General features: G+C 53.5%; 5 protein-coding genes across 5 annotated transcripts; 2 read left to right on the forward strand and 3 right to left on the reverse strand.

Annotated features, from left to right (window-relative positions):
* Window positions 1-2,556: 2,556 nt before the first annotated feature.
* CDEST_05120 (uncharacterized protein) lies at window positions 2,557-5,457 on the reverse strand. Its single transcript, XM_062921279.1, has one exon. It carries the CDS (start codon window positions 5,237-5,239, stop codon window positions 2,558-2,560), a length of 2,682 nt encoding a protein of 893 aa, XP_062777330.1. The 5' UTR covers window positions 5,240-5,457; the 3' UTR covers window position 2,557.
* Window positions 5,458-5,659: 202 nt separating this feature from the next.
* Window positions 5,660-7,191, forward strand: CDEST_05121 (Putative pyrimidine 5-nucleotidase, HAD superfamily, haloacid dehalogenase-like hydrolase). Its single transcript, XM_062921280.1, has 4 exons — window positions 5,660-6,168; window positions 6,227-6,255; window positions 6,311-6,772; window positions 6,828-7,191. The coding sequence occupies exons 1-4, from the start codon at window positions 5,921-5,923 to the stop codon at window positions 6,995-6,997; spliced, it is 909 nt and encodes a 302-aa protein (XP_062777331.1). The 5' UTR covers window positions 5,660-5,920; the 3' UTR covers window positions 6,998-7,191.
* CDEST_05122 (Putative mediator complex, subunit Med21, mediator complex, subunit Med7/Med21) lies at window positions 7,132-7,945 on the reverse strand. Its single transcript, XM_062921281.1, has 3 exons — window positions 7,751-7,945; window positions 7,576-7,690; window positions 7,132-7,515 (listed from the first exon to the last, which is right to left on the reverse strand). Exons 1-3 carry the CDS (start codon window positions 7,790-7,792, stop codon window positions 7,256-7,258), a joined length of 417 nt encoding a protein of 138 aa, XP_062777332.1. The 5' UTR covers window positions 7,793-7,945; the 3' UTR covers window positions 7,132-7,255.
* Window positions 7,946-8,140: 195 nt separating this feature from the next.
* Window positions 8,141-9,442, forward strand: CDEST_05123 (Putative required for respiratory growth protein 7). Its single transcript, XM_062921282.1, has one exon. The coding sequence runs from the start codon at window positions 8,170-8,172 to the stop codon at window positions 8,917-8,919; it is 750 nt and encodes a 249-aa protein (XP_062777333.1). The 5' UTR covers window positions 8,141-8,169; the 3' UTR covers window positions 8,920-9,442.
* Window positions 9,443-9,486: 44 nt separating this feature from the next.
* On the reverse strand, window positions 9,487-10,407 carry CDEST_05124 (Putative short-chain dehydrogenase/reductase SDR, NAD(P)-binding domain superfamily; the record flags this gene model as incomplete). Its single annotated transcript, XM_062921283.1, has 1 exon — window positions 9,487-10,407. The coding sequence occupies one exon, from the start codon at window positions 10,405-10,407 to the stop codon at window positions 9,487-9,489; it is 921 nt and encodes a 306-aa protein (XP_062777334.1).
* Between the last annotated feature and the right edge of the window lie 688 nt (window positions 10,408-11,095).

The raw sequence follows: 11,095 nt of genomic DNA on the forward strand, positions 1-11,095 counted from the left end.
CATCAACCATGGCTTTAACACAGCAATGCAGTTCTTACCGCGAGTCTCTGTAGGAAGCGCAAGACCGGCCGGGTGTACGAAATAGTCACCGCAACATGTTACTCCCCGACATGTTGGAGCTTCAACTGAACTTCCGACTCTTGCCCTGAAGTCAAACAGCATCCCTGAACCCTTGGACCAAATCGCATTTACGGATACGTCTCACAGAGTGGGTAGGGAGCTCGAGCCCCGAGTCCGAATCTCACCGCACCATAGGTCCACAGACCGTCATCTAGCAGTAGTCAGCGTAGTCGCCTGTGTGCCCCAGTCCTCTGGCTCATCGATAGGATAGGGCCATGTACTTCGGTATACCGACACTGTACTATGCATGTCTCGACCACATGACTTGCTATTGGCTTCACTTCCTCCTTCTGTCTGTCTCGCTAGCTAGCAGACATCTTGAAATGTTTTGCAGGTGTCTGGTACGGTAGAATGACTCTCTGCGCAAGGGCGATGACACATGTCAAGAAAACACCACCAGAGCTGCGAGTTAGGGCTTCCCTCGCAGGTCACACAAACCTGGCCCTGCCTGGTTGTGCGCGCGCCCTCGATCACGTTTCTGGGACAGGGAAGACGCCGCAGAGTCAGTCGGCGCCTGGAAACAAGACAGGGAGATGGCACGGATTGCTTGATCTGCAACCATGAAAAAGTGGCCGTAACCTGCCTGTTTGCGCTATCCTCAATCTACTCACCGAAAGACGAGTGGCACGCCTGTCGGTTGGTGCTCAATATGGATTACTCCAGCGTCAGCGGGAGCAGGTTTTGATCTTCCAACGCTGATGGGCAGCACGAACCGGGCCCATAGCGACCCAGCTGGCCTGTTTCTCTTGCCCTCGGATATAGCAGCTGGGTAGATAGATCGATGATCCTGGAATGAACGTTTCAACCTCGAACTGGTCTTTTACAGCGCAGCACTCGGACCAAGACCAAGATCAAGTCAGCGATGAGCTACCTCTACAGCTTGACCAGGTGCGTCCTTGCAGCCATACTGACTGGCAAACCTTTTGCGGACGAGGCGAGCCAGGCGAGGACGGCGCCTCTGAAGTGTGCACAGTAAGTTCGCGTGTCGGACCAGCCGGAACAGACTCATCCTGAGCAACGGTTTACTGCTGTGTAACGTGCGCGGCGGCAGTGCGCCCCTGCGCAGAACACATCCGACGTTATCAGGATAATTAATAAAACTAACTTCCGTTTATTATCGCCATCCTCAGAACATGCTGCGATGGAAATAGTTAAAAGGCTTTTGGAAGATCCGTCTGTCAAGGAGGGTGTCTTTTATCGAGGCGTCGACGCAGGAAAGAAAAGCCTCGCAGAAGACGAACACACTTTGCGAACATTCTCACAGCATGTGTGTACAAAGTGGTGTGTGTATCCCGCACTTTCCTTTTCTACGCATACACGTAGTGTCTTCCTCTTGCGGATACAGATCTTCACTCGTCTCCAGTCCGAGTCCACCCACACACAACCCGACATGAAGCGGCAAACCCGACAGGAATCACTGAGGAGTCCCCAGCAATGACTTCATGAAACCCCTCCGCCGCCGTTTCTTCTTCCTTACCCCCCTTGGCTCCGCAAGAAACGATGTAAACGCTGGGATAAAATAAAATAAAAAGAAGAAAAGCAAACGCTCAGTTTCTGGTCTTTTACCTTGCCCTCCCTCCCTCCCCCTCTTCTCACTGATTAACTGATTCCCCCTTCTCTTTTCCCAACAAGCCGTCCGGTGGGCCCCCACGGGCCGCCCCCGCCTTTGCTTCTCCATCTTGCATCGTGAAGCACCAAGCGAACAGACACAAAGTCCTTCCCTGATATCCGTAGCTAACAGACGGCGGCGCGCTTTGAGAATCGAGTCTGTGCATGAGGGTTTAAAGTTGATGGCGGGCGCCCTCCCTTGGGCCAACTCTCCTCCTGGACTGGGGCAAAACTCAATCGTGTATCATGTCCTCCCGCTTCTCTCACCCTTCCTCGCTCTTGCAAACAGGGTTCTGGTTCGAGCAGAAGTCTAGTCGCGGAGTTGAAGACGCCGCAGGTTTCGACTTTTGAGACCGTTGCCCCCTTAGGACCGTAATCTGCCCCTGTGCGTGGTTTGCCGTGGCTCAACGCCTCACGAAACAGTAATCGGCGATGTTTTCATCAGGTAGTTCACTTACCTTCTAGTGCACGTCACTCGGGTCGGGTCTTTCAGCGATCATAATGTTCGACTAGCAATGTCCGTTTAACATGACGCACAAGGCGATGTGCTGGATGCAACCACCACCCAAGTAGTTTTACAGTAGTGTCCCATTCACCATGTATCGTACCCGAAACTCCGTCTCATAGGGAATGAAGAAAAAATAACGAAAAAGATTCTCCCTTCCCTCGTCTTGACAAACTATTTTTTCCCCTTCTTTTTTTCTGTTTTTTTTTTGGTGTCCCAGACTCCGTCCGATGCAATCCGCTGTTCCGACTCCCGAGAGGGCCTAAGCTTTGTCTCGTACGCCGACCGACCTGCTCCATTCACTAGGGTCAACTCGTCCCTCGTTCAATGATACACCGGGCGTGGGGCCTCCTCAGCATAGTACATCTCCTGCGCGGCCACTCTTGGCCGTTCGATATAGGACACCTCCGGCTCAGGGCGAGCCGGGACCGGCTGTCCATAATAATGCTGCTCTACCGGCCGCACACTGTACTCCCGGCGTAACACCTGAGGCTCTGCCGGCCTCACACTGTAAGACCGAGGACCCGGCTGGATGACCTCTCGACGAGCTTCGGAGTGCATCGGAACCGATGCGTAGTCCTGGATAGGCATCTGTTCCGGTCTCACACTCTGCACTCTTCCGTATTCCCGCGGGAGCTCGTACCGCACTGTTTCTGTCGGTCGAGCTGTGGTCGCCCGCATCATGTACTCGCGTGGCGGGTCCTCGATCATCCTTCGCTGCTCTAATGTACCTATCGCAGGGATGTATTCTTCACCCGGAGGTGCCATTGGCCTAGTTGAGTACTCCCGTTGTCTGTATACGCGCTGAGGCTCCGACACAGTGTACTCGGGCTGAGTGACGACTCTGCGCGGCGCCGCGTAGATAGGAGAAGTTCGCTGATAGAGCACGTCATCGTCCCGAGGGTCGGGCCCGGGTCGCCTGGACTCGGATCGCATCAGTGCTCTCTCATAGATGATCTCAGGTTCGCCAGGCCGGAGCGGTGGCGGCGCGACCGACTGTCGAATAACGCTTGCCGGCTCGTAGTATCGCCGACCGGTGGTAGGATCAACTACGACTCTTGCAGGCGGCGCTTTCGGCGGTCCCATCAAAGGGGATGCTCTTTCTCTTTCTCTCATAACGGGCGAGCGGGATCTCGCGCGATCTGCCATAGGACGAGCACTCATGCGCGTCACTTCGTAGCCATCGCGATAATACCGCGTAGGCTCCCTACCATATCGATCGACACTGGCTGCTGGGGATGTAGCGTATATCTCACTCGGAGTAGTGCGAATGGCGTAAACACCTGGCGACTGTACTCGTCGGACATATTCAGCGCCACTTGCGACGCGCGGTTCCTCCACATATTCCCTTCCGTACCCATAGTCGCCAGTCGTCACGGCTTGGCTCACCGGTCGTGGGCGATACTCCTGAGGCTCATACGCCAGCACAGCACCATCCTCTCGATAAGGACGAGAAGATTGACGTTCAGGCTGGGCGTAGCGAGGCTCCTCGTCTGCTTGTCTTCTCTGTCGCTTCTGCGGTCGAATGAAAGACGGTGCGCTCATAGGGGAAGGCGAGCGTGGCTCCGGCTTGATGTAAGGCTCTTCTGGCGCTTGCCTGGCTGACCTCTTGTTGTTTGCGTTATTGTTGTTGTTCTTCTTTTTCCTGCCCTTCCGTTTCTCCCCATTTCGTCCCCCTTGCGGCGAGCTATCTGGACTGGAAACGGTATTGGGTTCATTCCGCAATGCTGCCACTTGAGCGGTGGTTCCTTGGGGGATGCTCAGACCCTGGGCATCGACTGCAGAGCCCCCGACCATTGCCAGAGGCGAGACATGGGAAGGCTGGGGCGCCAAGAGGGATATGTTCGGGGCGCGAACTTGGATCAGAGGCGAAGGTTGGCGGGCAAGCATAGACTCCCTAAGTTGCTGTTGACCTGCTGCGGGAACAGATCTATCAGCACTGCCGTCAAGGTCCATACCACCTGACTCCTCAGATCGACTGGCATTTCCGCTCCCACCTCCTGATGTAGACACTCTGGTGTTATCACCTCCTTCAGTTCTCTGCGTCGTCCCTACCGACGGGTTTCTAGAGTATTCATGCGCGGCGTCGATTCTGAAAGGGGCCGGTCGTGTATGGGATGGGGTAGAGTTCGAAGCTTGGCCCTGTTGCGGATGAGTAGCAGACGCATGGGGAAGCGAAGGAGGCTGGCCCGCTTGAGCTGTACGGTTTGCTTGAACTTGCGCATGGCCCTCGAGTGGCTGATTGGCGGCAGACGACTTGTAAGTCTGGGCTGCAGCATCGGAGTCGTTACCAGCGCGAGGACTGCGGAGCGAGGAATCGGGCGAGTTGTGTTGGGAAGAGTAGTAAGAGTTCTCATCAAAAGAGTCACTTGCAGCTGAAGTGTTAGCAGCAGCAGCAGTAGCCAGTTTGGCAGTGGCAGACGAAGAAGCAGCAGCCTGGACCAGAGTCAGAGCCTTGGACAAGACATCGGAGAGGTCGAAGTCGGCGAGAGGCTCCGACTGGGCCGAGGCCTTCATGGAAGCCCGACGTTGATCAACTTCGTCGCGCAGCGCCCGCTCAAGACGTTGCCTCTGAAGCTGGATCTCGGCCTTGATCAAGTCATCAGATTTCTGAAGGAAGATGGGATTGATCTCTGTGTTGCCAACACCCACGAAAGGTCTTGCTGGCAAGTTCGCATTAGCAGGGGGTGGGTTTCCCAGGCCAGGAAGAGACGCGTGTTGTTGCGTGTTGGACGCGAACGTCTGCACAATTCCGCCCGGCGCTGCGTTTCCAGTTGCTTCTTTTGCTGGCGTAGAAGGGTTTGAAGGTGCTGTTACTGCAGTGGCAGATGCGTTTGGTGCCGGCGGGTTTGGCACCTTGATCTTGGGATGCGACCCAGTAAGGATTGCATCGCGAAACTGCACGATTTTCTCGTACTGCTGAAGATGATGAAGATCATCCTTGGGGATACCCAGCGATGCCCCATTTGCCATTGGCGGTACGGATGCAAGCTGACCCTGAGCCATGGTGATGGACACTCTGCGCGAGGAAATCCTCTGCAGCAGAGATTGGCAATCAAACAAGTACGCGCAAAAGAAGAGAAGGAAACCCAAGCAGAGGAACAGGAACCCTAAATATAGTAAAGCCTACACTGTTGAATCAACCAGCAATGTTGCAATCCTTGGAAGGGTGGTGTTTCCTGCAGTGCTGTGGAAGGAGAAGAAAAGGAGGTGGAATGGTGAATGTGACGGAGTCAAAAGACAAGGCGGTCGAGGTCTGCCTGCATAGGTCGTTGAACCCACGATTGACTGACTTTCCTACGGCGATATGTTCTTAAAGGGGCGGGACGATGCATCAATGAGACACATGGACCGTGCACAACAGCCCTGGCGTCTTCGCTCTCTCTCTCTCTCTCTCTCTCTCTCTCTCTCTCTCTCTCTCTCTCTCAGCGTTGTTGGCTGGGAACGGCTCCCTGTACTTAGTTACCGACCTAGAAGAGCAACATATCTGTCGTGTACGTATCACCTTTTCGGCGTGAGTCAACCACAGGACCCCTCAGCCAAACTATCGTGCAAAGCCTCCCAACAGCCTCGCAAAGTCTCAAGCTGCATTTGTAAGCCAACAACAAGGGCAATTGTCTCCTGAGTCCTAGAAACAGGAGCATTGAAGTGCTGCTGAGTTCCCGTCCCACTATTTCCGTCTGCTTCATGCCCGCCAGACTCCCACCTCGCATATCCAGAAGCTTCTCCTCGCCCATTCGGCCTCCCGGGTCGTTCTATTCACATAAAACCAAATATTTTACATCTAATCGCGCGCCCGAGCCTACCAGGCCTGTCTTGCTGTTGCGCCCTTCCTTTCAGTACCGACCCAGCCGATTATACTCCTCGATCTCATCCATGGATCCCATCAAACCCCAGGCAAATGGAGTGTTGACTCCCAAGCCAGTGCTTTTCTTGTAAGTCGACAACTACAAAGCACTATAGTCAGGATCAAATGAGCTGATATTCGTAAAGTGACATTGACAACTGCCTGTACCCCAGAAGTGAGTACTGCGAAGATAAACCCCAGGCGCATCGAAGCTAAACTCACCCGGCCAGGCTCAAGGGTCCAAGACCACATGGCACAGCTGATTGACGAGTACTTCGCGAAGCATCTTTCCCTCTCCTGGGAAGATGCGGTCAAGCTGCATAAGGAGTACTACACCAACTACGGGCTCGCTATTGAGGGCCTCGTGCGGCACCACCAGATTGACCCTCTGGAGTACAACTCCAAGGTCGACGACGCGCTGCCCCTTGAAGACATTCTGAAGCCCAACCTCAAGCTGCGGCAACTTCTTGAAGATGTCGACAAGAGCAAGTGCACCATGTGGCTACTGACCAACGCCTACGTTAACCACGCCAAGCGCGTGTTGAAGCTGCTGGGTATCGAGGACCTATTCGACGGCCTGACATTCTGCGACTACGGACAACAGCCACTGGTCTGCAAACCTGCCAAGGAGATGTACCTGAGAGCCATGCGGGAGTCGGGCGTCGAGAAGATGGAGGATTGCTACTTTGTTGGTATGTGGATAGCACGGCCACCGTTTGCCGACCTCTGCCCTGACTGACGTGTTAGACGATTCATACCTGAACTGCCAGAAAGCCCAGGGCTATGGCTGGAACGTGGCACACCTAGTAGAGGAGGATCTGCCAGTGCCACAAACGCCAGCATCCGCGCACCAGATCCGACACCTGAGGGAACTCCGAGACGTCTTCCCTCAATTCTTCAAGTCAAAAAACGCTTAGACTCGCATCACTGACTAGAGACAATGACTGAACGACCATAGATGAACACGATTAGGTGGCAGAGAGCGAAAAGACATTCATGTACAGGGGGGGAGACTGAAGACGTAGAACCGTTGATTTTGATGGACTGGGTATCATTGAGTCCATAGATATATCATTATACATACCCCCGTTTTCTATACCCTCTAAACGCCCAAAACACCACCATGTAACCACCCAGTCGCACAAAGCCCTTCTGTACCCATGGTGTTGTTGAATTCATGGCCGCCGAATGCTCCTGATCACCTCATCGAGCTTTGCCAGTATCTGGTCCTTCTCCTTGATCGCGTCCTGCCTCTGCGCCTCGGCAACCTTCAGCTCGTCCTCCAATTCCCGTATATAGCGCTCCTGGTCGGCCTCGCTGCTATCCAAACCCGGAAGGGTGGATATGAGGACTTCGATCTGCTGCTCTTTGATGATTAAGTCGCGCGCCAGTTCGGCCAGGCCGTCCTTGAATTCATCGGGCGGGAGGGGGTCGACTGCGTGTCTGTCAGCAAATTGTACAGACGAACGCATCGGGATTCGGAGGCTATGCGTACCTTCCTTCTGTTCGGGATCTTGCTTGACCTCTCTGATTTTATCATTGGGACCGAGAAGCTCGAGATCATGGCGTCGATGGACAAAGTGGAAGCTCGCGACGAACTGCTGGGCGAGCTGGAAACGATGTCAGCGATTGCAGATGCCATTTCGGAGGAGGGGCAAGTGTTGACGTACCTGGTCCACAGCATCTTGCAGTTGAGTGAGTCTATCACCCATCACGCCAGCTGCGGTGATTCGTCTGACTAGCGATTCGTTGGACCGTGGAGTGACAGACAAGGCTGCGATCGGTGGTGGTGGTTTCGCTGGTCGAAATGTTGGTTACTGTTCGACGATCTGATCCGCCCAGGTACCGCAGCACGTCGGGGCACTGTAGTTTGCTGCAGACGCACTGTCCAACGACTTCTATAGGTACGTACTGTAGCGTGTCTGTACGTAGGTAGGTACTTCAACTCACTAGGTACCTACCTAATCTCAACTTCAACTAATGTTAGTTAGTAACGCGGCTTCCAATTTCGGCACTCGTTCAGAATAAACAATGAGATGTAGCGACTAATTATCTTCTTCTACAATCTTAACCTTCACCTTACAAAAGCATGCACGCTTTACGGCGCTCCTTACTCCAGCAATGGCCCCGCTGCTCACAACTCACCTTCCTCCCCTTGGTCCACTCAGATCTCATTTCAACATGGCCACCACTAAGACAGGGTCGGAAAAAACGCCCCGAACTGCTTTACCCTGAGCCTCCAACAACACACCACCACGACCTCGCGTCGTTTCTTGCGTACGCAGAACGAACCGGTCTCGACACATTTTCGACTGTCTATGTCGGAACCCACTATGAGTACACGGTCTCCTTGACACTCTCCCAGTACGGCATCCAGGCCGTCCGGGTCGGTGGAGCCTCGGACAACGGCATAGACCTCCTCGGCACATGGGACATCCCCTCTCGGACCAAACCTGTCAGAGTAATCCTCCAATGCAAAGGAGGCACTCAGCGTATCGGCCCCTCGCTGGTCCGGGAGCTGGAGGGCTCCTTCATCGGCGCTCCTGTCGGCTGGCGCGGCGATGGCGTCATCGCGTTCCTGGTCAGCCAGAATACGGCGAGCAAGGGGGTTCGGGAGGCTTTGGGACGGAGCCGCTGGCCCATGGGCTTTGTTTCGTGCTCTAGGGACGGGTTCGTGCAGCAAATGCTTTGGAACCAGCGGGCGGAGGAGGAGGGGCTAAGAGGTTTTGGGGTCGCCATGCGCCATGCTGAAACTGGGGACGACAAGTCGCAGATTGTCTTGACGTACAACGGCAAGCGAGTTGGCAGTGTTACCAAGACGGACGTGTCTAGGCTTTGAGCTTTATGCCGGAGAAGGACCATCCATCCACGAGCATTCGGTCTGATGTATGCTAAAGCCGCGGGCAAATGCACCAGCCTCAAATGAGTAAGTTTCCAGTTATGCGTCTGGCATCTCAGGTTTCCTTCTCCGCTTTCACTCATTGGGCCAGCGCATTTGCCTACCTTTTTGAACAGCAGATGCAGTTTCATTTTTACGCTCTATACCTGATCATGTTCTCCTGCAATCTAAAAGTCTCCTTCTAAACCCTCCGCACTAGACTATTGGATCCAAGGAGCAAAAGCCAACCCTTGTTTGTTAGCAGTTGTATGCAACTGTGGAACTTTTCTGCCTTATGTCTTGGTAAGAGCCTGAACTCCTCCAAATACATTCATAAGGAGTCTGTAAGGCAGGTCAGTATCGTCCTTCGAAATCTGTAGCCTTGTCTCCCGATCCGGTCATTAGATGACCATGTCAAACATAAGGCTTTTCCCATCCAGTTCACTTGATACCCCGAAATCTTCATAACTAAAATTCTGGTTTTGTCATTACACACAATAGAATAATCAATATCCCTACAAAACCACCTTAAATATGCCCCTCAAGCTCCCTCTCGGTCCAGTCCCAGAGTGCCTCCTCGAGAGCCTTGTCTCTCGACTGCTTGGACCCCTTGCCCGTAACACCAACGGGAAAGTAGAACTCGCCCGACTTGGCGTCGGGACTGACAGCAGCCCATAACTGATTCTTCGTGCCGTTCCACACGCTGGTAGAAAACAACTTGAACACGGACATAAAAGGTTTCATGATAGGCCAACTGGCGACTACGCCATTGGTAAGGTTGGTGTTGACGACGCCAGGGTGTAGAGAGATGGATCGAATCTCAGGGTGGCGACGAGACAGGGCGCGGGCATGATGTATATTGGCCACCTTTGAAATGCCATAGCGGGTGACTGTCGAGGTAGAGGCCATATCTGTCTTGAGCTTGTCGAATTTGTAGGTGTCAGTGGCGGGCGAGGAGGCCTCTGCGGAGGAGGCGACATTGATAATGCGGACGTCGTGAGGCGGGCTACTAGCCGTAACTGTCTTCTTCAGAGTTGGAAGAAGGAGCTTTGTGAGCAGCGCATGACCGAGGTGATTGGTGCCGAACTGGATCTCATAGCCCTCCTTGGTGACGCCCGCCGGCGTAGCCATGATGCCGGCGTTGTTGACGAGGATATGAAGACTTTCCGAATGGGAGTGGAAGTCCTTGACAGCCTGTTTGATGCTATCAAAGGACGTGAGGTCGAGGTTGATATAGGTGATGGGCGCCGCATTTGGCACGACCTTGCGTATCTCCTCAATGGCGGCTACTGACTTGGTCTCGGAACGAGCAGCAAGAAAAATATGTTTCGGGTTATGCTTGCTGAGCTGCAGAATGGTCTGCTTCCCCAGGCCGACGTTTCCTCCAGTCACGAGGATGACTTTGCCTGAAAGGTCGGGTATATCTCTGTCCGGGTTGAACGACGACATGTTTACGATTTTGAAAGATGGACTGCCACAGATAAGGCCAGAGTTCGAATCTTGTAAGAGGTATATATATGCGGATTGCTCTTTGTTCAAGGCGGAGTTGCGGACAACACAGCAGACCATCACGGCAACTCCGCAGCGGAGATTGAAGTATTCTGAAGCTGTGCTGTAAACCACCCATTCCAGGAGCCCTTCGGCATTGATGCTACGGACCTGGCGTTGTTAACTCGGGAAAGGCTAACAAATCTCAAGGGGTACTGCTACGGGCCTGGCGTCTCTAACTCCGGATGAATTATCATAGCTCAATGGTACCGCTACGATGCTAACAGCACGTTATTCGTCGACATATATTATACGAAGCCCCTCGCTGTTACCCAAGCAGCAGTGGAACAATGCAGAAGTCAAGACCATGAGTCTGTCTGCACACTTTGTATCTCAAGTTACAACCTACGATGTCTTTTCGGTGTGTTTTCATTGCACCGGCGTTGTGTGCATTCACATCGAAGGGGTTAGCTGTCAAAGGTAACGCGAGTGGTTTCTACGGCGAAGACAACAATCGGTCGAAGACGAGGAGTCTAGATGTTTTTTCGTTCGAAAACGTTCTCTATCTATCAATTTTACAGAGGGTTATAGAAAAAAACACCAACCTGTGTCGAGACAACAAATAACAAAACTGATTCGTAGCAGCGGT

The sequence above is a fragment of the Colletotrichum destructivum genome, chromosome 3 (genome assembly GCF_034447905.1).
Source record: "Colletotrichum destructivum chromosome 3, complete sequence".
In the NCBI taxonomy this organism is placed as follows: domain Eukaryota; kingdom Fungi; phylum Ascomycota; class Sordariomycetes; order Glomerellales; family Glomerellaceae; genus Colletotrichum; species Colletotrichum destructivum.

What these genes read in the sequence shown, in the direction of transcription:
- CDEST_05120 (XM_062921279.1), bottom strand. Translation starts at nt 5,239, where the DNA reads ATGGCTCAGGGTCAGCTTGCATCCGTACCGCCAATGGCAAATGGGGCA.
- CDEST_05121 (XM_062921280.1), top strand. Translation starts at nt 5,921, where the DNA reads ATGCCCGCCAGACTCCCACCTCGCATATCCAGAAGCTTCTCCTCGCCC. An exon ending in CAACTGCCTGTACCCCAGAA is followed by an intron (nt 6,256 to 6,310) that starts GTGAGTACTGCG and finishes TCACCCGGCCAG; the next exon opens with GCTCAAGGGTCCAAGACCAC. An exon ending in GGAGGATTGCTACTTTGTTG is followed by an intron (nt 6,773 to 6,827) that starts GTATGTGGATAG and finishes CTGACGTGTTAG; the next exon opens with ACGATTCATACCTGAACTGC.
- CDEST_05122 (XM_062921281.1), bottom strand. Translation starts at nt 7,792, where the DNA reads ATGGGTGATAGACTCACTCAACTGCAAGATGCTGTGGACCAG. An exon ending in TGCAAGATGCTGTGGACCAG is followed by an intron (nt 7,691 to 7,750) that starts GTACGTCAACAC and finishes CATCGTTTCCAG; the next exon opens with CTCGCCCAGCAGTTCGTCGC. An exon ending in AGATCCCGAACAGAAGGAAG is followed by an intron (nt 7,516 to 7,575) that starts GTACGCATAGCC and finishes ACAGACACGCAG; the next exon opens with TCGACCCCCTCCCGCCCGAT.
- CDEST_05123 (XM_062921282.1), top strand. Translation starts at nt 8,170, where the DNA reads ATGCACGCTTTACGGCGCTCCTTACTCCAGCAATGGCCCCGCTGCTCA.